General features: G+C 51.5%; 1 protein-coding gene across 3 annotated transcripts in view; it reads left to right on the top strand.

Moving 5' to 3' along the window:
* Nucleotides 1-25,437, top strand: part of RASGRF1 (Ras protein specific guanine nucleotide releasing factor 1) — a gene marked incomplete at both ends in the record, with an annotated part of 105,531 nt that overhangs the window by 6,625 nt on the left and 73,469 nt on the right. For all 3 annotated transcript variants that reach the window (XM_080690553.1, XM_080690551.1, XM_080690552.1), the window contains 2 exons: nt 18,088-18,194; nt 24,192-24,339. In XM_080690553.1, the coding sequence (XP_080546679.1) occupies nt 18,088-18,194; nt 24,192-24,339 (255 nt within the window). The remainder of the gene's footprint in view (nt 1-18,087; nt 18,195-24,191; nt 24,340-25,437) is intronic.

Genomic DNA, 25,437 nt, shown 5'->3' with positions numbered 1-25,437 from the left:
CTTAGGGAGGTTTATTTGGGTTTGTGGTTTTAGGGATTTCAAAGATTCAGTCCATGGTTGCTGGCTCCAAGACAGAAACCACAGTAACAGGGTGCAGGATGGAGAAAAGCTGCTCTCTAATCATGACATCTGGAAGCAGGGAGAGAAAAAGGAGGGGGCCCTGCCCCCAATAACCACCCCTGGCCCCCAGTGAGCCACTCCCATCCATGCCCCACCTCTGAACCTTGCTGCACTGGAGACATGCTTTCAACACATGAGCATTGGGGGACATTCTATTTCCAAACCCTAACACTTTCCCTGACCCCCCAAAACTCATGCCCATCTCACAATACAAAATGCATTCACTTTACCGCTAAGAGTCCCCATAGACATAACAGTTCTAGCATCGCTCAAAAATCCCAAGTACAAAGTCTCCTCTGAGACTCAAGGCGAACACCTAGCTGTGATCCCCTATGTAAATAAGAAGCAAGTTACATACATCCAGTGTACAACAGCACAGGGTAAACATGCCCATCCTAAAAAGGAGGCATAGGAGCAGGAAAAGAAGGAGTGGGACCAAGGAAAGACCGAAACCCAGCAGGGCAAACAGTAAGTTCTGTAGTTCCGTATCTGGTATCCGAGGCACACGGTGGTGAGATGTGATCTCCAAAGGGCTCCAGCAGCCCTTCTCCTATGGCATTGCAGACTGCAGCTGCCGTGACCGCTCTCTCAGCCTGGTTCTGCTGCCGGCAGCCTGCAGCCATCTTTGGCAGACGTTTAACGTTCCTGGTATCTCTTAATACCCAGGGCCTCCACTGCAGCTTTGACTTCACCCTCACAGCTGCACAGTTTCCCCCCTCAGAGCCTGCCCACGGGGATTACACTCCTGCCACATGTTGCCTTGCCCTCTCCAAGCCTTCCTTTGAAATCTGGTTAGAAGGCACCATAACCCCTTAACTCCAGTATCCTGTATTACTGCAGAATCAGCGCCACATGGGCTTGGTCGAGGCCTGCCATTAGTTCCAGCAGTAGCTGTGCCATCTGCGATTAGGGCTATAGCAGCATCTGAGTACCTGAGAAGCTGAGTACATTGACATTAGTTCTGGAGAAACAACCTAGGCACTCCCACGGGAAGCAGAGCACCCACATGGCCCCTTCTCAAAGCAACCTCTTCCGATTAAGTCCCCCGGAATGGCCCTTGAGCCTGGTGTGGGTAGGGTCTTGCTGATTCCTGAGATACCCTCTAGGCATCTTTCCTATTGTCTCTGTGCAAAGTATTTAAGTTCTCCTTAGTGGTCATGATCTCTTTAGTAACCATATCCTCATTGGCCCCAATTTCACAGACACCTTTTCTAGACAAAGGGCAAATTTCTAAGATCTTTCTCCTCGGCTTTTTGCTCTCCGTCTTTACAATACACTGGGATGTGAGCTGACAATAATGACCACGCTACTATCTGAATGCTCTGCTACTTTGACACTTTCCTCCACTGGGTTATAATCATTTGCCTTTAAATTCTCAGGATAAAGTCTCAGGACAAGGGCAAAAGGCAGATAAGTTCTTTGCCAGAATGTAACCTGTGTGGCTTCCAGACCCATTCCTTATGGCGTCTTCCTTGCCCTCTGACACCTCACAAGCACATTCCTTACTGTCTGCATTCCTATCAACGTTCTGGCCTTTCAAATTTTTTTCCTCAAAAATCAGCTCCAAAGTTTTCTAAACCGCATGGCTAGGTTTAGACACAGCTGAAACCTCACCTCTCTGGTGCTAATTTCTGTTTTAGTCAGCTTTGCTTGTCACTGGGACCCACATACCTGGCAAGAACCACTTAGAGAAGGAAAGGTTTATTTGGGCCCAGGGCTTTAGAGGCTCAGTCCATGGTTGGCCAGCGCCAAGGCAGAAGCCATGGCAACAAGGTGCCTGGCTGCGCCACTTTCCAATCATGGCAACTGGAAGTAGAAGAGCCAGAGGAGGGGACCCATGGGCATATATATAGTCCCAAGCCACCCCCCAGCCATGACAACCCCTGTAGCCATGCTCCAGCACTAAACCTTGTGGCATTGGAAGTGTGCTTCCAACATATGAGCTTTTGGGGCCATGCCAAACCCACACCATAACATAAGGTTCCCACATAAGAATTCGTCTTTATTAACAGTTTGAATTTTTTGACCTTTACCATGGTTATTACTAAATGTTCTTCAGCTCCGACATGCTATGAAGGCAGTTTTTTGTTTGTTTGTTTTTGTTTCTGTTTTTTTGCGGGTCTGGGGCTGGAACCCAGGGGCATTTGACCTCCGAGCTACACCCCCTGCCCTATTTTTTTATTCTGTATTTTGAAACCGGGTCTCACTGAGTTGCAGAGGGCCTCACTAAGTAGCTGAGGCTGTCCTCAAACCGTAGTCCTCTGGTCTCAGCCTCCCTAATGCTGGGAGTACAAGCGTGCACCACCACGCCCGGCTCGAAGGCAGTTTTAAATGGGTGTCATTTTATAGTAGGATGCTTCACCGCATTAAGCTGAAACCACTGAAGGATAGTAGTACGCGCTATTTACTAAGCACTTACTATGTGCCAGCCAGGCACCAGAGTGCATATTTTACATACAGCACCTCCCTTAATTATCCCAGCAGCCTTGTGAGGTTATCACTGTCACCGCTTGTCCAAGATGGCAAAACTGAGTCTCAGAGATGACAGGTCACACATTCAGTGTCACAGAGCAAATGAATGGAAAAGCTGGCACCTAGGTCTGCCTGACTCCGCAACCTGAGCTTTTCAACCACCAACACAACATGAAGACTCAGGCTGGAGGATATTTTCTTACCATTTTACCAGGACAGAAAGAGGAAGAAAAGAAGCTGGGCATGGTGGCGCATGCTTATAATCCCAGTACCTGGGAGGCTAAGACTAGAGATTTGTGGTTTGCGGATAGCTTCGGCTACTTAGTGAGGCCCTTTGTAACTCAGAGAGAACCTGTTTCAAAATAAAGAATAAAAAATAGGGCTGGGGGGTATAGCTCAGAGGTAGAATGCCCCTGAGTTTCATCCCCAGTACTACAAAAATAAAAGAGGAAGAACTAACAGTAAGTAAAAATATGTCACAGCTGCTCCAGTAATGTGTGTGTGTGTGTGTGTGTGTGTGTGTGTGTGTGTGTGTGTTGCTGGAGTTAACAATTTTTGTAAAGGCAGCTTTCATTTCTGCTTGGGTGGGAACCTTGCAACTCTGAATCCTACAATCAAGGGGAAACACTCCAAGTCAGGCATCCGCATCCCACAGTCCGGTTTCCCTGGAGTCCATGGGAGCCTCGAGCTGGTGCCCACATATCTACAGCCAAGAACAGAACTCAGCCCCCTGCTGTTTATGTAGGAGCATCCATGACGTGGACTTGACAGGGGCCCAGAACACTGCCAACGCCCAAAAGCTTCCGTGAGGGTAACCATCGTGCAGGGAGCAGCTGGGAGGCTCCGACACCCCCACTCCCCGTCCCCCGCCCAGAGAGGAGCGCACAGCCTGGACATTCAGCCCCCTTCACTAAGGTGCCTCTGCTCAGAAGCAGAGGGATCTCCAGCCTTGCATTTCTAGGCCCGCTGTGCTGCCCCCTAGCTTAGCGAGGTCTCCAGGTCTCTGAGCCTCAGACTGTATCTCTGTGCTGAAATGTATCTCTGTGCTGAACTGGGTGTTGTGTGGGAGGTCCTGGCACAGCACACAGGTGGTGCCAGTACCTTGTGTAGTTACAGCCTCAGTGTTTGCCAGTAAGACAGCAAAGCTGTTCTTCAATGGAGCAGTGGCCCAGCTCACCTGGGTCTCTGGCAGTTTTGCAGCGAGTCAATACTGAGCCCTGATCCTGTATATCAAACTAGGGTGAAAAGAACCTATGAGTTCCTGAAAAATCTAAACTGACATGTCCTTGTGACAGTAAAGGTGATCACCGCAGAAACTGCCTTCAGGCCTCGCAGCCACACCATCACCAATCTCACATCCAGCCTTCTCTTCCTGCGCTGCTCTAGTTCGGATTACCCATCTCTTTTCTGCAGTTACAAAACCGCTGCCTTGCTGGTACACCAGTCAGGACAAGCTGGGTTATGCTGCTGTAACAAGCCAGCCCCCAATTTCCATTACCACCTCTGAGGCATGCTTTAAATCCTGCACAGCTCATGGCAAGTGCTCAGGGACCCAGCCTAGTGATGACTTCATCCTGACACTGGCCTCTGCGATCACCTTAACCACACAGAAGGGATGTTCTCTTCCAAAGCCTCCGCCCATGCTGTCTCCCTCCAGAACTGTCCTCCCTGAAGCCAGAACAGTCTTTCTGAAGCTCGTGTCTGACCATCACACACACACACACACACACACACACACACACACACACACACATACGCTGCTGGAGCCTGCATGACCAGCTCAATGAGGAGGCAGAGGGTGGAACTAAAGGAGCATGTGCTTCAGGAGCCGGGACCCTTGTCAGTCCTCCCCTCCCTTCATTAAGCTCAGGGCCTCTGTCATCCTTGCCTGAAGGATTTTAGCTGGCCCAGAACTAACAATGAACAGTGTTTTAAACCAGGAGCAATGGCACACGCCAATGAGCCCCGTACTTGGAAGGCTGAGACAAGAGGATCACAGGCTAGAGGCCAGCCTCAGCAATTTAATGAGGCCTTGTTTCAAAATTAAAAATAAAAAGGGCTGGGGGTGCAGCTCAGTGGTAGAGTGCCCCTGAGTTAAATCCCTAGTGCCACCAGAAAAAGAAAAAGAAAAGAGGGATGTCTGAGAGCCTGACGTGTCATCCTGAGCTTACTGAACACACCATCAATGGCGGATTTGCTCAGCAGAGACTGGCGGTGGCTCAGGCCTGCTTTGCAGGCGCTCACCACCTACTGAGGAGACAGATGGGAATAGACAGTGGCAAGACGCAATCCCAGCTGGTCCAAAGGAGAGCCGGAGTGGGGGCTATGGGAGCCCAACAGGGGCACCTTGCCCAGGCCAGAGGCCAAGCAGGCTCCATAGAAAAAAGACATGTCAGGCAGGGCCTGTGGGGTGCAGGGAGGCCAAAGCTTTCTGATGGCCTGTGTGCAGAGCTGCAGAGCCTGGGCCTCCCCCCTGCACGTGAGGAGTCAGAGCAGGGCTGAGGTGGGCGGGCCGCTCCCCTCTGGGTGTTGGGAAGGTCCTCACAGTGGGAGGGGCAGGAGGAAGGGCCAGGTGGAGACAGGAGGCTGCAGAGCAAAACACTGGCAGAGGCCAGGATCTGGGACATGGCGCAGCCCCTTCACTATCACCCAGCCCTGCAACCACCCCGCTGGAGCCTGAGCTTTAGTGCTGTGCCACCAAAACCACCCCGAGCTCGGGGTCCTCGCGTCTGCACCCCACACTCTCTGGGGCTGCCCACAACCTTTGCTCCACGCCTTTTTACCCCAGCCTCACACCTAGGAAATAGGGAAGGCACCTTTTCACGCTGCAAAGCGCACATGAAAATAGCATTGCAGTCGGCCGGGCTGGTAACGTCACGGTGCAGTTACCACGGTCCACAGCGGAGCCCTCACCATAGTGGAGCAGAGGAGGCAGAGATGGGGGCGTTTGGCTCGCCCCACAATTAGCTGTGATCTGTGGTGTCTACTTTGTGCCCGGCACGGAGCTCTTGCCTCCGAGTGTCAGAGGCAAAACGTGAAGCAGGCCTCCCTGCTCCGGGTCAATAGGTCAGTGGACTTTCAAGCCAATTACTAAATTAGGTAAATTTTTTTTTTGCTTTAAAGACTAGCTCTTATTAATTCTATAGGTTTATCAACCTTAACTGGTATTCCAAAAATCCATCTAGAAATGCAAAGAAGCCTGGCCTGGACTCATTTGCCCTCTGTCAGACTACAGGAGTGAAATAGAATCAACTGTATTTAAGTACCTCCGGGGCTCTTATGAACACTCAAGAGACTGGTGACATCACCTAGGAGAGCCAGGTCACAGGCAGTGTCCGCAGCCTGCCGGTGCCCCGCGCCCCGAACGGGCACTGTCCTTCCTCCCTCTTTACTTCCTCAGTGCCCTGCCCTGCCCTCTGCCCACACTGGTTTCTGCCTGGAGTCCCTTGACCTCTGGGCAGATCTGCAGGCCGAGGGAAACTGGGAGACAGAAGGCAGGTGTGGTTTCGGGATGACAGCAAGTGCTGTGTGGGCATGGGTGAGCACAGGTGACTTGTTTCCTCTGAGAGCTTCCTGGTAGCCTGAGCAAAGAGGAAAGCAGGCTTCTTATGAGACTCTCACTGCCTCATGGGTGAAGTGAACAAGAGCACTTGTGTCCTAGGGGCATTCCTAAAGAACAAGAGACTGACCTGGAGGGCAGAGCTGCTGCAAATGCAGGGGCCTGCCCTGTTGGCAGCTCCGGCTGGTTGTCAGGGCATGCTGAGCATGCTCCGTGGAGGGCCCACTGTGGAGGTGAGAGCCATGGGGTCAGAGGGAGGAGCGTCCCAGTGGCTAGAGAGTGCAGGCGCTGGTGCGTCTCAACACCTAGAGATGGGCAGGCAGTCAGACACTGCCAAACAGCCATTGCCTTTATTTATCTTAAATTTTAGAATTGGTAGCTCATTCCCATGCCTTAATACTCCAAAGATTTAATGAAGTACGCAGTGAAGATGCTCCTTCCCACCTTAACCCCAGCTCACGCCCCCAGGACACGGTTCTTGTTACTGGTGTCTTGTGCTTTCTCCCAGAGAGCATATGTATGCAAATACATGCCCATGTTTACGCATGTTCACATAATTGGTATACAAAATGTGATACCCTACAAATGCTATTCTACACCTTTTCTTTAGGAGTATATTGATTTTCCTCATTCTTCCACAATATTATTCCTCCATAATATTCCGTTATGTGGCTGTGCTAGGTTTCTATTGTTGTTGTTGTTGCTTTTAAGACAGTCTCTCCTTGATAAGATATTTGGGTAATTTAAAGGCTTTTGCTAGCCGGGCATGGTGACACACACTTATAATCCCAGTACTTGAGAGGCTGACAGGGAGATCACTGGTACACAGCCAGCCTCAGCTACTGCTTAGTGAGGCCCTCTGCAACTTAGTGAGACCCTGTTTCAAAATAAAGAATAAAAATAGGTCTGGAAGTATAGCTTGGAGATAGAATGCCCCTGGGTTCAATCTCCAGTTCTGCAAAATAAATAAATAAATAAATAAACCCTTTTGCAATTTATAAAGAGAGATAAATTAATAAAGACCTGTGTGCTTAAGTTATTATAACCAGGATTTTGACAGAAGCTGAAGGGCAGACATATGCAGACAGAAATCCCAGCCTTCATTCAGCCAACATCCAGAGAGATGGTTGGTTGGAAGATGGAAGGCAGGCTGCCTGGGATTCAATGTTAGATCGAAAGATGTCCGTTCAGGATCAGCCAAGTGTGACAGCCCCCAGGACCTGTTCCATCTGTGGCCCTAACTCCCAGGGTGCGGAGTCATATAGTGTACATTAAAACAGAGACCCTCCAGCAGGCAGAGCGTGTGTCCCGCGCTGCCAGCCCCAGGCCTTTGATTCTAAGGAAGAGTAGGATTCTAAGGAAGAGTAGTCCTCACTCTCCTCCCTGCTGCAGGGGAGGCCAGGTAGAGAGGCTAGATGAGCAAAGAGGATGGTAAATAGGAGGTCAGTCCCTGAAGAAGCCCTCGGTCCTGCCTGGGTTGCAGGCCAGAGGGACACAGGGCTCAGACCCCATAGAAGACCAGGGATCCAGACGGGGACCTGAAACAGGCACTGAGCCTAGGGATAGAGCCAGGGTCGCAGTGCCCTCAGCAAGACCTGGGAGACTTGGATTTGAGGAGGCAGAGGTTCAGCAGAAGTAAGCCACTGGAGCTGGGAAAGGCTCCTGACCCCGCAAGGCCACATCAGGCGAGTGGATGCAGGCAGCAGGGCATGTCAGTCCTCCCTGGACTGCCCTGGGAGCATCAGTGAACCCCGAGGGCGCCATACCCCAATGGAGTCATTCTCTTTGGGAAATCCTACACCAGCGCTGTCCACACTGTGATCCAGGTGGAAGGTGGGTGCAGCCAGGCTGGAGGATCCAGCACTGGGGCGCACATGGGTCCCCCACGGCACAGCACCCCTCTCCGCACTGGGACATGGACAGCACTTGGCCGCGAATGGGTAGGAAGGGGTCAGGACACAGCAGGGGAGCGGCAGGCCGCAGGTGGGCCTGGGGAGGAGTGGGGCTGTACCAGAGCGGTGCATCCCCTCATAGCCCACGCCTCCTCATGGGGGAGGGCAGCGAGCAGAGGTGGGAGAACAGAGGGCTGCTCCCTGGTTCAGGCAAGAGACGATTTGGCAGAAGGAAGGCAGGCTGCCTGAGATTCAATGATAGATGGAAAGATGTTCTTGCAGGATCAGCCAAGGAGGATGGGGAAGCCAGAGACAGACGAGAAAGAGCAGATGGAGCAGGGTGGTCAGTTGAAGAGGGAATGAGGCCGAAACAGGAACTGAAGATGGTGTGACGGAGGCTGGAGCGCTAAGTCCTAACAACCCACTGATGGCGGCGCTGTGACTGCTCTGTTTCAAGCCCCTTGGGCCTCGCCCTCCGGTGCTGGCTGCATCCCGTGCTGTGTGTGTATGTGTGCACGTAGGCAAATGCACACGAGTGTTTTCCACTGACTTACTATGACAGATTGACTAGATCCACCCCGTGACCTTTGAGTGATTCAGCGGCTCAGGAAACGGCATTGGGCCCTTTGACACTCTCACATTATCTACGCTGAACTGGGTTTTGTGGAAGAAGAAACTGTCCACAGAGCTGAAGAGAGGTCACAGCTGAGCCACCGTGGCGCACCCCGGGCACCCTAGTACTTGAGGGCTGAGACTGGAGGATCACGGGTTTGAGGCCAGCCTCAGCAACTAAAATCAAAAATAAAAACTAGGGTATAGCTCAGGGGTAGACAGTCCCTGAGTTCAATCCCCAGCAGCACAATGGAAGGAAGGAAAGAAGGAAGAAACAGAGGGAGGGAGAGAGGAAGGAGGGACTCCAAAAAAGAATGCTCCCAGTAAAGGAGAAGGAGGAAGAAGAGGAAGAGGAGGAGGAGGAAGGAGGAGGGAGGAGGAGGAGGAGGAGGAGGATGTCCTGAAGCCCCCAAGCTAAATGATAAATTTAAACACATATCTTATGACTCTAAATCCTGGCACATGTCACAACCCGTCATTCAAAGGTGACTCCCTAGAATCCTGGTTTTACAGAGGGTAGATATTCCTCTCTAAAAATAAAATAAAATAAAAGAGAGAGAAGGGAAAGGGATACGTTCCACAAAGGTTTCTTGACCGCTCAGAACCTCGGGGCTCTCTCTGAAGAGTCCAAGACTCTTGGGTGAAAAGCCCCTCCCCCACCTGTTCCAGAGAGTTCTACCACCCATGCTGGAGGAGCAAATCTCTGCCCCTGCTCTGTGTCTTTTGCTATTAGGCAATTAATTAATAAACTGGGCTTATGAATTTGGTTACCTATTCAACAAACAAGAGCTGTTCTGTGCCCAGGCCGAGGCCCTGTGCCAAGCTCCGGGGATAATTCTTAGTCAGATACCTTTTCTTTGAAAGGAACAGGAGCCCACACAAAGCAACCAAAGCAAAATAATGAGAGCAGTAATTAATGGAACCCAAACAGAAAGCCATGTGTCCACGGCCGGTCGAGGGACCATCTCTGCCCAGGCCTGCTCCGCACGCTGGAGACAGTGTCCTCTCTGAGCCCCTCTGCTTCTCTCTCAGCCTCTGCACGTGCACTTGGAGTTCAGCAAACGCATTCTGATCTCTCCACCTTACTACTGCAGAGTCCCAGCTGCTCTGGGCTGCGGGTCTTGATGGGCATGAGGGGCAGGGGAGAAAGGACCTATGCTTTCAGGGCAAACACTGGGTTGGGAGTGGCTTTGATGGGAGGGACTGGGCTGGGGAAGCCTGTGGCAGCCAGCCAAGGGACTGGGTGCTGGATGACATCAGAACCAGTGGGGGCAGGACAGGGAGGTTTCAGAAGTACCAGTGCCAGCCAGGCGTGGTGGCGCTCACCTGTAATCCCAGTACTTGGGAGACTGAGACAGGAGGATCGCAGGTTCAAGGCCAGACTCAGCAACTTAGAGACCCTGTTTCAAAATAAAAAATAAAAACTGCTAAGGGTGTAGCTCAGAGGTAGAATCCTCTGGGTTCAATCTCTCGTATAAAAATAAAGTGCCAGTGTCCATAGACCCATCCTCACTCTGCTTTTGAGGGTCTGTGGGGCTTGAGTATCTGCAGTTCTGTAAGTTTCCAGGTGTCACTAATGTGTGGCTGAACGGAAACCCCCACAATAGAAAAGACTACTAGAAAGTCACTATGAGACTTGGGCATGGTGGCGCATGCTTATAATCCCAGCATTTGGGAGGCTGAGACCGGAGGATTGCCGTTCACAGCCAGCCTCTGCTACTTAGTGAAGTCCTTTGCAACTCAGTGAGACCCTGTTTCAAAATAAAGAATTAAAAAAAAATAGGGCTGGGGGTGTAGCTCGGAGGTAGAATGCCTCTGGGTTCCATCCTCAGTACTGAGGGAGGGGGAGGGAGGGAGGGGAGGGAGGAAGAAAGGAAGGAAGGAAGGAAGGAAGGAAGGAAGGAAGGAAGGAAGGAAGGAAGGCAGGCAGGCAGGCAGGCAGGCAGGCAGGCAGGCAGGCAGGCAGGCAAGCACTGTGATCTGGGTTGGGAGTGGCTTTGCTGGGAGGGACAGGGCTGGGGAGCCTGAGGCAGCCTGCCTGAGCCATGGCGCCAGGCACAGGCCACGAGCTGGGTGAGAGGAGTCCCCGAGCCTTTCTGGAAGCTCTGTGAAATCACACTGTGAGGTGAACGTTGTCATCTGTAGCCAGGAGGCGAGCTGGTGTCGTCTGCAGGGCTGAATTCATGTCAACTGACTTAATGAATGAAAACTCACTCGAGTAGAGAGCAAAAGATGTGAGAACTTTATTTTCCACTATTAATGTAATCGGGCATGGTGGCGCATACCTGTAAGTCCAGTACTTGAGAGGCTGAGACCAGAGGATCGAAGGTTCAAAGCCATGGTCTCAGCAACATAGCAAGGCTTTCAGTAAATGAGCGAGACCCCATTTCAAAATAAAATGAGGTTGGGAATGTAACTAGGAAGTAGAACAGCCCCAGGTTCAAGTCCCAGCACCAAAAAATAAAATAAAATAATGCCGTTTGTTCGTAGCTGACTGAGACAAGGGCTGTAGTCTGTCTGTGAGGAACCCAGGCCTCTGAGAGGCGAGGAAGCTGCCTGAGGCCCTCAGCTCTGAGAGGCAGAGCTGTCCCCAGACCCAGCTGTGGGGACTGCCACCGGCTCCATGAGTCTTCAGGGTGACCCACAGTCCCACTTTGCTCAGGACTGTACGGATTCAGCACTGCACACACAGACACACCCAGGAAACTCCTGCTTCCCAGGGAACCCCAGGTCAGCTGATCACACCTTGCCTGCCACGGTGTCCAGTGTGCCGTATTCTCTGGCAGTGCCAGGGGCAGCGGGGCCTCGGGGAAGTATGTGCTGAGCAGGCGGAGCGCCAAGCGCCTCCCGGCTGCCAGAGGCTCACGCCCCCCCTTAGCTCACATAGGTGGTAGAAGTTTCTTTCAATACCAGTACCAGGAACTTTGGACACAAAGGCCGGAGGCAGGGAATCACTCAGTGCAGACTGACTTTGGGCGTACCTGCCCTGTGGGAAAAAGTAGAGAAGAGTCCTGGGGAACCGCTGAAGAGGAGGTGCAGGAACAGAGACAAAAAGAGAAGGGGCAGAGAATGGAAAAGAGATGGAGGGAAATGGAAGAACTGAGAGACAGGGAAATGATACTTTTCAAGGCCAAAGAACCAGGAGGTGAGCTCTTTCTAGAAATTTGGTCCCTCCCAGCCAGCAGCAGCCTGAAGACCCAGTGAGGAGAGTCGCCCTCTCCGGACCGCAAAGCCACCACTGAAGGCAGGGCCGCAGTTCCAAGCCTGTGAGGACTGCAGTCCCTCTGCTTAGCATCTTTTCTCCTTGAGAACCCTTCAGGATCCAGGCCCGCAGGTGTGGCTGCATCCTGGGAACAGGGGAGGCGGGTACCAACAGAGGAAGAGGTGTGTGAGCATCCCTGGGGAGGGTGCATCCGATCTTTGGTATGTTCCCAGACAGCCATCAGTCACCCAGAAGGTAGGCGTTTCAGACCTCCAACCACTTCGCAACTGTTTTTTTGTCCAGAACCTCGCCCCAAACTCTAGAATGAATCAAAGCCTGGAAGAGAATCATATTTTTTACCCCAAACCCACAGCAGAACATACCAGCCAAGAAATCGCCTGTGTTAGGAATTAGGCTCAGCTATGCTGTCCAACCCAGGTTTCCAAGGAGAGTGATGTTATAAAGATATTAATAAAACAAGCTGGGCATGGTAGCACATGCCTGTAATCCCAGTACTTGGGAGGCTGAGACAGGATGATCGTGGGCTGGAGACCAGCCTCAGCAACTTAGTGAGACTCAGTAGCCTACCGAGACTGTTTCAAAATATAAAAATTAAAAAGGGCTGGAGGTGTAGCTCAGAGGTAGAATACTCCTGGGTTCAATCCCCAGTACCAAATAAAATAAAATATACAGCAAGCCAGGCATGGTGGCATGCTTGTTAGGAGGCTGAGACAAGAGGATCACCTGCTTCAAGGCCAGACTCCAAAATAATTATTTTATAAAAAGGGCTGGGAGTGTAGATCAGAGGTATAATGCCCCTCGGTTCCACCCCCAGTATATATCTATATCTATATTTATCTCTATCTATATATGCAGTAGGGGCCTGCTTGTCAGGCACCAGTTCTCTCTCTCAGTTGACCCTCATGGGACTCTTTTCTTTTCTTTCTTTCTTTCTTTCTTTCTTTCTTTCTTTCTTTCTTTCTTTCTTTCTTTTCTTGTGGTGCTGAGGGTTGAAACCAGAGGTGTTCTGCCTCTTTTTAAATTTGTTTTCTGAAACAGGACCTCAGGATCTCCCTGAGTTGATGAGATGAAAGCCCTTAAGCGACACTCCCAAGGTCATGTTGCTACAATTAGTACCAAGAATAGCGTTTCTCAAATCACACCATGTCCGAACACCTTTCATTTGCTGTCACCCAAAACATAGGAAGATGAACCACCCCTCCCTCTCCCCCTTGGATTTCCTCCAGCACCAGCACGCCCTAGCGAAGCTCCCCAAGTGGGTGTTCAGTGGGCACAAGCCTAGACTCTTCCAACTGTGAGACCTTCATGTGTTCTCCCTGTCAGAATCTCAGGACATCCGCGACCCTGTCACAGACAGAGCCTCACATCCAGGGAGGGTAGAAAACAATTAAACTGGAACCGGGTGTGACTTCAGCTCAACTTCACCCCCAGGCACTTCCCAAGCAGAAGGTAGAGGCCCCGGCATCATTCCCGGCCAGTGACCAGGCAGAGCTGACCTGCGGTGTGGGAGGTGGCTCCCGCTGTCTTCAGGGCTGCCAGCTCTTGCTGGGGGATCTTCCATCTGGAGTCACCGTGCACCAAGAACCTGTCATGAAGCTTGTCTGCAAGTGCCGCGGGGTGTAACAGAGGAATCGGGGTGGTGGTGTAGTATTTTAGTACCAATGTAGTATCATTGTAGTATTCTGACTTTACTTCTTTGGGATGGAGCTTTATTCAGCCTTGAAGAAAAACAAAATGGAGACATTTTACAGGAAAATGGATAGAACTAGAGGATATTATGCTAAGTGAGATCAACCTGTCTCAGAAAACTAAGGCTGAATTTTTTCTCTCTCTTATGTAGAAAACAAGCAGGACTTCAGATAAGTGAGGAGAGAGGCCAGGGGAGTGGTGGGAGGGTCTGGAGGAGGGAAGAGGGGAGGGAGGGCGGAGGCTTAACGAGGGGAACAGCTCAAACAAAGCTGTGTCCATATGTGAAATATTGCTCCCCGTCTCCCTAACCAGGTATGGGGAGCAGGGGATGCAGAGGGGGACACGCCCAGTGCCGTGTTAGATGCATATGTTTGCATCGCTTTGAACCTCGCTTTGCGGTGTAATTATAACGCACCAGTAAAGGTATAGAACAACTTGAAGCATTTGTGAGTGCTTCAGTGAAATGTTGCCAGAGGGCGGGACAGGGAGGGAAGGTCAAGGCTCTCTGCCCAGGGGCTTCCAGGCCCTAGAAGAGGCAATAGAAAGTCCCTTCTCTGTCCTGCTTTGCTTTCCCTTTCTTTTGAAACCCCAGGGCATCCATAACCTTTGCTTTGCTGATGCCATCACACACACATAAAAAAAAAAAAAAATCTCTTTTCTCTGAATCTAACAGAACTTCCTTCCCCTGGGAAAGTTTGTCCGATCCCTCTGTCCTGGCCAGAGAGCAGGGAACAGGTTGGCATGGTGAAAATTCTGTCGCCTGCAGTGCCCACCCTCGGGCTCTGGCTTGCTTGGGATGAACCTTCCCTGGTGCTAAACCAAAAAAAAAGTGACAGCAGACCCCGTGAACCCCACGCAGCCCTGAAGGAGGTGGGCTGGGACGGCTGGCACGGGACAGGGAGGGTTGCTTGCAGTGTTGTTATTAATACTGTAAGGGGGGGGGGACCCCAGCCTCCTGGACGCCTGGGCAGGATGTCAGGAGCATGGGGTAGGACGAATCTCTTCATTCTCTCATTCTGCAGACACTTATTAGCATTCACTCCGGGGCAAGCGCGGGCTGGGGAGAGCCTGGATGAAGCAGACATGGGCCCAGGGCCTTGAGTAGTCTGAGACCATGCTCAGCCAGGTGGTAAGACCCCAAGGCAAGAGAGGCCTTGGAAAAGGAAATCCTCACAGGAAAAGGGGTGCCCACAGACACCCCTCACCAGCCTGAGCTAGGCCAGGCCTGAGATCCAGGGAAAAAAAAATAAAAAACTCTTCCTAAAAACCTGAATCTCTGGCCTGTGTGTTCCCTGGGACCCTGGGCCTCCAGCCTGTCCATCACTCAGAGAGGACACTTGCTAGGAGACTGTGGCCTCTCTAAAGCACTGGTGACAGGGACAGGGCAAGGCTATGGAGAGGCTGGACAGGCGGATGGATGGATTCGCTTGGCACAGTGAGGAGGTCAAGATGGGAAAATCTCTGGGTAACGTTGGCAAGAAGCTCTCTGCAGTCTCCGGAGAGAGCCGCCTGCCGGGCCAGAGGTCTCCTTTGGCTGGGTTCAGGTCTGGGGTCTTCCTGGCTTTCTTCCTCATGATTAGACCTCCAACAGGGGTGGTGTTGCCAGTGGCAGAGGGAGGCTTGCAGTGCTCAGGGGAACCATTTGCTTCTCCCCTAAGCAGGATTGGTTGGGAAGAAGCTTCTAGTGAGGGGAGGGCAGTCAGCCAAGCCCATGCAGCCCTGAGGGGCCAGGCTCGGGGGGCCCCCACTAGGCCCAGCTGTCTCCAGGGCAGGACCATGGAGCCTGGGTGGACCCGTTGAGCTCTGGAGCATCCCCTTGGGGCTCTAAGAGGACAAGCAACTCACCATGCCTACGTGCAACTAGAAGAGCCTTGTTTCCAAATGAGGAGCCCGATCTCACCTACTACGCTCTCTTGGAACTAGGGACCCAGCTTTTTCCAGCTTTATACCCCAGGGCCAAGTCCAGGGCCCAGGTGGACGGTAGGCGCCCAGGAGGGTGTCCCGCCCTTTGCTCAGCCTCCTTTGCTTTCCAGCTGTGTGTGTGGCCTCAAGCAAATGGCTTATCTCCTGGGATATAGGACCCAGAGCCCCTTGAGGAAGACTCCTCTAAGCTTCAGGTCCCCCAGCTATCAAATAGATGATGCGTGGAGCCCTTGGTGGATGGGGGAAGGCGACCATGGGTGATGAGCACTGCTGTGTTCCCATCCCAGAGATGGGGGAGGTACCAGGCAGCCACCTGTAGCTCCTCCCGGTGGGAGAGGGGGTGCCCACCGAGCCTTGTGATTCAGTTATTTGAAGCTGTAGCTGACATTTCATTCCACAGCCCCAGTTATCTGTTTCCCAGGAAACAAGGAGAGGCATCGACTCTGCCGCAAAACACTCTCTCTCTCTCTCTCTCTCTCTCTCTCTCACACACACACACACACACACACACACACACACACACACACACGCAAGCTCTGGCTGCCACCTAGGATGATAATTAACAGAAATACAGTAAATGTCAGCAGAAGCTAAAATTAGTTTACACACCACCCTTTGTGCCGCTGCTTCTGGACACTGAGAAGCTACACCCAGGCCGACATGAGGATATGGCTTGAAGGTAGAGCGCCCGTGGGGTCAATCCCCAGTAACACACACACACACACACACACACACACACACACACACACCACTAAAGACAACTCCTAGGTTTCTAGGTTCAACTGGTAGGTGGGGTGCCATGGACTGGGGTGGACCCACCAACCTAGGCGCTGTCTTTGGTGGTGTGTGTATGTGGGCCTGGGGATTGAACCCAGGGGTGCTCCACCGTCACACTACACCCCCAGCCCTGCTTCTGGACACAGGGCCCTCTGGGGACCTGCTCCCTACCCTTTTCTCTCTGTGTTACCAGGAGCCAGCCCAGGGCTGACCCTCTCGGCCCTCCTACCCTCTCACCCTGAAGCCGCCCCTCAGGCCCATGCCTCAGGTCTGAGAATCCCTCCCCCATCTCTACCCTTTCCCCTAGCAATGAACTCCAGTCCATAGCACCCCAGCCTCCAGTTGAAACCTAGAAACCTAGGAGTTGTCTTTAGTGGTGTGTGTGTGTGTGTTACTGGGAATTGAACCCAGGGGTGCTCTAACTTCAAGCTACATCCCCCCAGCTCTTTGTGTGTGAGTGTGTGTGTGTGTGTGTGTGTGTGTGTGTGTGTGTGTGCTTGCAGTACTGGAGATGGAACCCAGGAGCATTGTACCTCCAAGCTATACCCCCAGCCCTATTTGTTATTCTTTACTTTGAAACAGGGTCTCACTGAGTTGCAAAGGGCCTCACTAAGTAGTAACTGAGGCTGACCACAAACCACAATCGTCATGTCTCAGCCTCCCAAATGCTGGGATTACAAGCATGCACTACCACTCCCGGCTTGTGTTTTTTGTTTTTTGTTTTTTGAAACAGGGTCTCACTAAGTTGCTGAGGGCCTTGCTAAATTTTTGAGGCTAGTCTCAAACCTGCAATCCTCCAGTCTCAACCTCCCAAGCACTGGGATTACAAGTGGGCACCACCACACCTGGCCAGTGCTCTCTTCTCCTACCCGCTGCCTGCACTCTGCACCCCAGGTCGCTGCCCACCGACATCCCTGTCCATCTCCACCAGCTGTAGTACGTGCCCCTCCCCTCCCCAACATACCACCTCTATAGGGTGTCAGTCCTTCAGCAAACTGAAACAGAACCGGGGCAGATGCCCCATCCTCCAGGAAGCCCTCCCTTATTTCTCTGGGCTAAATCAGTGGTTGGCTTTCTCTACGCCCCACAGCCCTTTTTTCTTAGCTCCAGTACAGTAACAATCACACCGCATTAATTATAGCAAACACTTACACGGCACTTAGCAAGTGCCGGGCATTGTTCAAAGAGCTTTATGAGTATTTAACTCACCTAACAATGTCACAGATGTGCGTCTATTGTCTGGCTCCTGGGCTTCCCTGGGACCTCATCAGGCAGGCCCGTGGCTGACTCAGCTCTGCCATCACCTGCCTGGAGCCCAGAGGTGGCTTCCAGTGGGTTTTTTTAGGGATCCTGTCTGTTGATTCTCTCCTCTAACCCCAGGATCTAGAGCAGCGCTTAGTCGGTTTCCCTGGAGTGAATTCAGTGCAGGTTGCATTGAATGCGTCTCCAGTCCCCACAGGGGAGTTCCCTGCGTGCATTTTTTCTTCTTTCCCTCCAGCAGGAAGGTTTTAAACTGGCATTTTTGTTGTTGGTGGTTTTTGGGTTTTTTTTTTTTTTTTGTAATTTGTTGGCAAATAGGGCTTTGCCGGTTTTGTTTGCCCGTTCTGTCCTAAGCACAGGTTTTGTTGCAGTCATACAAAGGCCTTTTTAATGAAGAGTGTGCAACTGCTAAGCAGAGTGGCGTTCGGATGATCGCAAAGAACACATCTGTGCCTGGCCCAGGCGGCTGGAGCTCTTGGCAAAACCACCAGACTAGCAGCAAGCGCCGCCGCTGGGTGTGCGGACACCTGGTGACCCGGGATGTCTTCTTTTTGGCACAGCATTACTTCACGGTGAACTTCACCCATGAGAACCAGAAAGCACTGGAGCTGCGGACAGAGGATGCAAAAGACTGCGACGAGTGGGTGGCAGCCATCGCTCATGCCAGGTAGGTCACCGCCCCCGGGCGGGAAGCCCACCCAACAGTCCAGCAAACCCAGCCCCGGGGAGGAGGGCCTGGGAAAGAAGGAGAGGGAAGACCCCATGGGCCTCCAGGATGTGCCCCAAGGGCCATAGGGGACCGGAAGCCACTGGGAATGGCACTGTGGCCCCTCTCAGTGCCAGGAGAGCCCCGTTTGGTGTCGGAAGGCCCTAGCAGGATTTGGTTTGATTTTGATTAAAGGATTACCAAATAAACAGCTACCAAAGTCTGAGACCTCCGGGCCCCAACTCAAACACAGCCACTCATTTGCTGCCTGACCATGAACTAGTCCCATCTTCTCTCTAGATCCCCGTTTCCTCGTTTAGATACTGAAATCCCCTTAGCCGGGCATGGTAGCACACGCTTGTAATCCCAGCATTCGGGAGGCTGAGACTGGAGGATCATGGTTCGCAGACAGCCTCAGCTGCTTAGTGAGGCTCTTTGCAACTCAGCGAGAGCCTGTTTCCAAATAAAGAATAAAAATTTAAAAAAAAGCAAGCTTGGGATGTAGCTCAGAGGTAGGATGTCCCTAGGTTCCATCCCTAGTACCGAAAAAAAAAAAAAAAAAAAAAAAAACGATACTGAAATCCCTTACACTGCTCAGGGTTGCTAGACCTGCTCCTTCCCTGGGACTCGCTGGGCGGGGGAGGGGAGAAAAGTCAAATAGCCATGAGTGCTGGCCAGAAAGCAGAGGCTCCAGGCCAGGCTGAGCCAGTCCTGGGAAGGTCGATTTGCAGGCCAGGATGGCCCCCAGAACTGAGCACTGTGGAGACCAGCAGCCCCAAGTTCACCCGCTGGTCTGCCTGGCTCAGTAGACGATGGGGTGTTACTGCGTCTACCTCCCTATACAACATAAGCACCCAAGCGCAGGGACCAGGGGTGACCCTTAATCTTCCCAGGGATTGGCAAAAGCAGAGAAAAGGTGCTCGGCAGACGTGCGCGGAGGGTGGGAGTGACCGGAAGCTGGGCTTCTGCGTGGAAGACGAATGGAGGATAGTTGGGTGATCAATGGACAAGTGTGTAAAGTTTATGTGGAGCACGGACGGACAGACAGACTAATGGATCCCAGCACCTGACCTTGAGGCCTAGAATCAGGCTAGTTGGTCAAAGCCCCGTATTCTATCCATAGCAATCAGGCCCTCTCCATTTCTGTCCTCTAAGAGTGTCCAGTCTTAGCCCTGGACACCAGGTATTTACCTATGGACCAAGAGAGGCAAGCCGAGCCTTGTGTGTTGCTGGGGCAATGGAGATTGACAGGACACAGGTGTTCTCCCAGAGATACCAAAGCCTGATCAGGAAGACATATGAACAGACAGCTCCAGGGCATCGAGGTATTAAGTACATAGCACTGATGAGGTACCAGTGGGCTGAGTGGAGAACCAGGGAACAGATTTGATGGGTTTAAGTATGATCATTTCAACAACACTCCCCCCCAAAAAATTTTTTTTTAATTTAAAACACTAATACAGGAAGCCGGGCGTGGTGGCGCACGCTTGTAATCCCCGCGCTTGGGAGGCGGAAACAGCCGCGCGCTGGCTTAGGAGACCCTGTTTCCAAATAAAAATGTAAAAATAGGTCTGGGAGTGTAGCCCAGAGGTAGAGGGGCTTCCAGGAACCCCAGTACCACCAAAAAAAAAAAAAAACTAATACAGGAAAGATAATTACAAAAATAATCAAGCAACAAAGCTTGGGTGTTCTAACGTAAATGAGGGTAGATAGCCAGATGACCTCAGACTATAATTTATCTTAAATATCCCACTGGGCTGTATGGCCTTTTCCTCTGTGAACAGTGGGGAGCTGCTACTGAGGGCTTTACATGAGGGGTGCCATGGTCAGAGCTGTGATTTGGAGCAGGCACTGCCAGAGACAATTGGGATGGTAAAGGTCAAACATTTCATTTGAAGGTCAAATGAAAATATTTGCATGAAAGAACTTTGTAAGTATTGAAGCATATAGAATTCTAATTCATTATACAATCCAATAACCAGGACCGTGTTGGCTCAAAAAATTAACTAGCCAGCCCTGGTGGAGCACACTTGTAATCCCAGTACTTGGGAGGCTGAGACAGAAGGATCGCAGCTTTGCAGCCAGCCTCAGCTACTTAGTGAGCCCCCCCACACACACACAACTTAGTGAGACCCTGTTTCAAATCAAAAGAATAAAAAATAGGGCTGGAGGTGTAGCTCAAAGGTAGAATGCCCGTGGGTTCAATCCCCACTACCACACACGCAAAAAAATCAATCAATGCAAAAATTTCTAGAGACAATGAAATACCAATATCTTTATGTAGAAGAACTAAAATGATACAGACGGACAATAACAAGTATTATAAAGGGGTCAGAACTGCCATTACTCTGAGGCAGTGCTAGAGAGGGCTAAAAAAGGGCACACCAGTTTGGAACACTGTCAGGCAGTCGCTTAAACGTTAAATGTATATCAATTCTATTATTCAGCCATTCTACTTCTTGGCATTTATCCAAAAGAAATGAAAAATGTCCACAAAAAGTCTTATATATGCAAATGTCCTTAACAGCTTTATGCACCATAGCCCAAAAAACTGGAAATAGCCACGGTGTCTATCAACAGGCAAATGTAAAAACAAACACTGGTACATCATGCAATACTGTTGGGCAATAAAAAGGAATCGACTACTGTTAAGTGTAGCAAAGTGGATGGATTTCAAAATCAATATGCCAAGTGAATATACCCGTGCACACCATGAGAGCCCAGTTGTGTGAAATTCTAGAGGAGGTAAAACTAGCCAGGAATGATAGAAATCAGAACAGCCATGGCTTCCAGGGTGGGGACCGACTGGGGAAGGGCTTAAGAGAACTTCCTGGAGTGGCAGAGATTGTCTTTATCTTGATTAGGCTTTTTGCCTTTATCAAAACTTAGCAAGCTGTGCACTTAAGATCTGTGCTTTTCACGATATGCTTATTAAACCGCAAATTTTAAATGAATTGTAGACAAAGGTATAGAAAGTAAAAGAATGTTTTAATTTTCTTTTGCTACCTATAAAATAACAACAGAGAAGCCAGGTGCAATGGCGCACACCCGCCCACCGTGATCCCAGTCCTTGGAAGCTGAGATGGGAGGATCGCGGGTTCAAGGCCAGCATGCAGTCACTTAGTGAGACCCCCTGTTTCAAAAAAAAGATCACAAACTTAGCAGCTTGAAACAATGTCCTTTTATTATCTCATAGTTCTTTGGTGAGAAGTCAGGGCTTGGCTGAGGTGTCTGCCCAAGACCTCCCAAGGCTGATATCCAGGAGTCAGCTGGCCCAGCTCCCACCTGCCTGCTCCAGGGAAAGAAGGTCCATCCAGCCCGCCTCTTGCTGTGGAACTGCCGCACCTGTTTCCCTGCTGGCCATCAGCCAGGGCGGCTCTCAGCAAATAGCCACCCGCGTCCCTTGCCACATCCTCCATCCGCAAGCCAACAATTCTCCAGCCTTAGATTTTTTTCCCCCTTAGTCAAACAAAGCTCACTCAGGGACACTCTACCTCCAAGCTACACTCCCAACCCTTTGTTATTTTTATTTTGAAACAGGGTCTCTTTAAGTCGCTGAGGTTCCAAGTTGCTAAGGCTGGCATTGAACCTACAATTCTCCTGTCTGTCTCCCAAGTACTAGGATTACAGGTGTGCGCCATCACGCCCAGCCAAAGCTCCCCTTTTTCTGAATGCCTGTGTGATTAGGCAGTGCCCACCTAGATAATCTCCCTATCACATCAGCTCGATCTAGATCTGAACTCCCAGCTGAGGGCTCTGTGACTCTCAGGCAGTGCAGATGTAACCCAGACCAGAAGCCTGCTCCCCCAAAAGGGTGGATGGGCAAAGAGACGCACCTTCCTTTGAACAGACACCTCTCCATGTTCTGCATCCTTGTGCATGCCTGGGCTAGGTGCCGATTCTTCTCCACCTTCCAAGCCCTGAGTCTGCATCAGCCTGCTGGCCTCAGAGGACAGTGTCCTACTCAGACGGGGGCTGGCCCAGGGATGGCCCCTGGTAAGGAACACTGAGTTGCCTCCCATGCACCCAGGCTGAGGTTATGGGGCAGCGCCTGGGACATCAGCCATTGAGAGCTGGCTGCAGTTCTGGGGGGACACTGTAAATCATGGGCTTCGTTTAACCTCAGGTCTCACTGTGTGTGTGTGTGTGTGTGTGTGTGTGTGTGCTCTCTTCCACAGCCATACTGAGTATTAAGTATTTTTACATATTCCCAATTTAGTTTTTATTTACATATACTTAATAGATAGATTGCATGTACAAAAATAAACATTGTAGTGTATTAATACCGTGTAGAGACACAATGTTCCCTCACACTGTATTATAACAATCTCCTGTTATGGGATCCTTCTGTGCTGTGTGTACACAGTGATTTCCAAAATGGAACAGCCAGTGTGTTTCATAGTCTACATTTTAGTGAGGAGAGCCAGATGTCCAACCCGGCCGCTGGCAGGAGAGGGTAGAGACGGCTTGTCCGGCACCAGCCCCCCGCATCGGCTCCTGCTTTGACGCTGGCCAGTGGGTGCGTGGAGCCGGTCGCTACCCTTTTCTGGCCTTGGCTTGCTCACTTATCAGCTGGGGCTGTGGGCTGTCCCGATCGCTGAGCTCCCTCCAACTCTGAGAGTCTGCGAGTCTAGAAAAACAGTGTCCAGTGCCAGCAGAGAGCAGCTCAGCGACAGTGATCTTCATTGCAAGGGAGGGAGACAGGAAAAGAAAAAAAAAAAGGAAGAGAGGGAGGAAGAGGGAAGGGAGGGAGGCAGGCCTACCACCCTGCAGATGAGACTGGCTCCTGCTTGCAGCACTAGGTCACCTGCCCTTAGTAAGACTGAGGAAGCTGCCCGAGGGGTGTGAAGGCAGACACCTTCTCCTCACAGCTGAGTTGCATCTATTGGGAAGCTGGAAAAACTTGACATCTGATATACACTTTCCTAAGAGAAGTGCAAACTCCCCTCCCTCTCTCTCTCTTTTTTTTTTTTTTTAAATGGTTCTGGGGATTGAACCCAAGGCTGCTCTACCCCTGAGCTACACCCCAGCTCAGGTCTGGCTAAATTCCTGAGGCTGACCTCGAACCTACTATTTCTCCTATCTCAGCCTCCCAAGTACTGAGATTACAGGCGTGTGAAACTAAGCCAGGCTTAGAGACCCCCAATTTAATCAAATAGTCTTCTAACCCTAAGCCCCCTCTCTTGTAGCCTATTTATTCATCCTTGGTGAGGGGGTGAAACAAGGAAGAATGGAGACTTGCTTTCTGGGTCAGATCTTTTCCCCAGGTTCCTGCCCAGGCCCACTGCTCTGCCTTCGTTCCATCCTTAGCCAGATGGCCCTGCCCCACTCCCCCACCCCAGGCTGCAGCCACAGGAGTCTCCTCTAGAAAGCACCTTTCCCACCTGGAGTTTGAGCCCAGGGTTGTTATACCTCCAAGCTACACCCCAACCTTTTTTTTTTTTTTTAAGCAGGCTCTCACTAAATTGCTGAAGCTGGTCTCAAACCTGCGATTCTCCAGTCTCAGCATCCCAAGTATTGGGATTACAAACTTGTGCCACCACTCCCCGCTAAAATTATTTTTTTAATTTTGAAATAAGGTGGTCTCACTAAATTGCTGAAGCTGACCTCAAACCTGAGATCCTCTTGTCTCAGTCTCCCCAGTACTAGGATTATAGGCGTGTTCCACCACACACAGCTGCCACCCCCACTGCCACCACCTTGATCCAGACCCATTTGCATTGCAAGACTCTTTCCCACCACGGCCTCTTGGCATCCTAGCCCCAAACCTGGGGGTTCTAGAGAAGCTATCATTGTCCCAATTTGCCTAGAGAGTCACAGAGGCTTAGTGACCTTGTGTGACAGACTCCTGATTCTGTGGCAGAGATGAACCACTCATGCGCCAGGCCCATGGAGTGACCAGAAGTCAGCAGGTAAGCCAGTGTGCAACACCTCACCTCAGTGTCCCTCCGCCCACAGCTACAGGACGCTGGCCACAGAGCACGAGGCGCTGATGCAGAAATACCTGCACCTGCTGCAGATCGTGGAGACGGAGAAGACGGTGGCCAAGCAGCTGCGGCAGCAGATTGAGGACGGGGAAATCGAGATCGAGCGGCTAAAGGCAGAGGTGATGGGGGCTGGGGCACTGCGGGGCAGGCCAGAGGCACCCGGAGGACCGGGCGTACGGTGGGCAGCAGGACTGGCTCCCCATCCTCAGAGGGTAAAGTGCGGGGATGCTGCAGAGTGGGGTGGGAAGGTCCTGAAGTCAGAGCTGGTTCAGACCCCATCTCTGCCAGGTACCAGGTGCTGCCTAGATCAAGTTCCCCTAGTTCTTCATTCCTTGGTTTTGGCTTCTTTATCTGTAAACAGGCCCTTTGTACTTACCTAACTCCTCGGGGAGAGCGGCTCCCAGGCTGTGCTGGGGCCATGGTGGCTCTGTGCTCCACACCATGGGCCCAGGGCTCTGAAGGATACTCAGAATGGGCTTGGAGCTCAGCCTCAAGGAGGTCCTGCTCCCTCTGAGGCTCACCAAGGAACAGCATGGCTAGACAAGCCTCCCAGAGCTGGGCGGAGAGCATCCGCTCACCTGAAGCTCCCTGGGAATGCAGAATCCAGGCCCCCCAGGTCAGAATCTGCACTTAACATCTCGCGCGGAACTCTGTTCACATCAGTGTGCAAGAAGCATTGGCTCCCAGACCCTCAGGGCCCTCTCCACTGGTCCACCCCACCACAGGAGGACCAGTGGCCTCCCTCTCTCCCCTCTCCTTGCTTAGAACCATCTAGACACATCAGACAAGGACTGTGGATTCTGAGCCCAGAAGGGGAAAATTAAAACATACACTCTGCCGGGCGTGGTGGCGCACGCTTGTAATCCCTGCGCTTGGGAGGCTGAGACAGGAGGATCGCACAGGTTCGAAGCCAGCCTCAGCTACTTAGTGAGGCTCTCAGCAACTTTGTGAGACCCTGTTTCCAAATAAAATATTAAAAAGGTCTGGGAGGATAGCCTGGAGGTAGAAAGCCTCTGGGTTCTACCCCCAGTACCACCAAAAAATAAAATAAATAAATAAAACATACACTCTTTTGCTGGGCGTGGTGGCATACGCTTGTTAATCCCCGCGCTTGGGAGGTGGAAACAGGAGGATCGCGCAGGTTCAAAGCCAGCCTCACTGGCTCAAGAGACTCTGTTTCTAAATAAAAAATATAAAATAGGTCTGGGAGTGTAGCC

Source organism: Muscardinus avellanarius (assembly GCF_963383645.1).
Source record: "Muscardinus avellanarius genome assembly, chromosome: 3".
In the NCBI taxonomy this organism is placed as follows: Eukaryota; Metazoa; Chordata; class Mammalia; order Rodentia; family Gliridae; genus Muscardinus; species Muscardinus avellanarius.
This window is presented reverse-complemented; position numbering and strand designations above follow the sequence as displayed.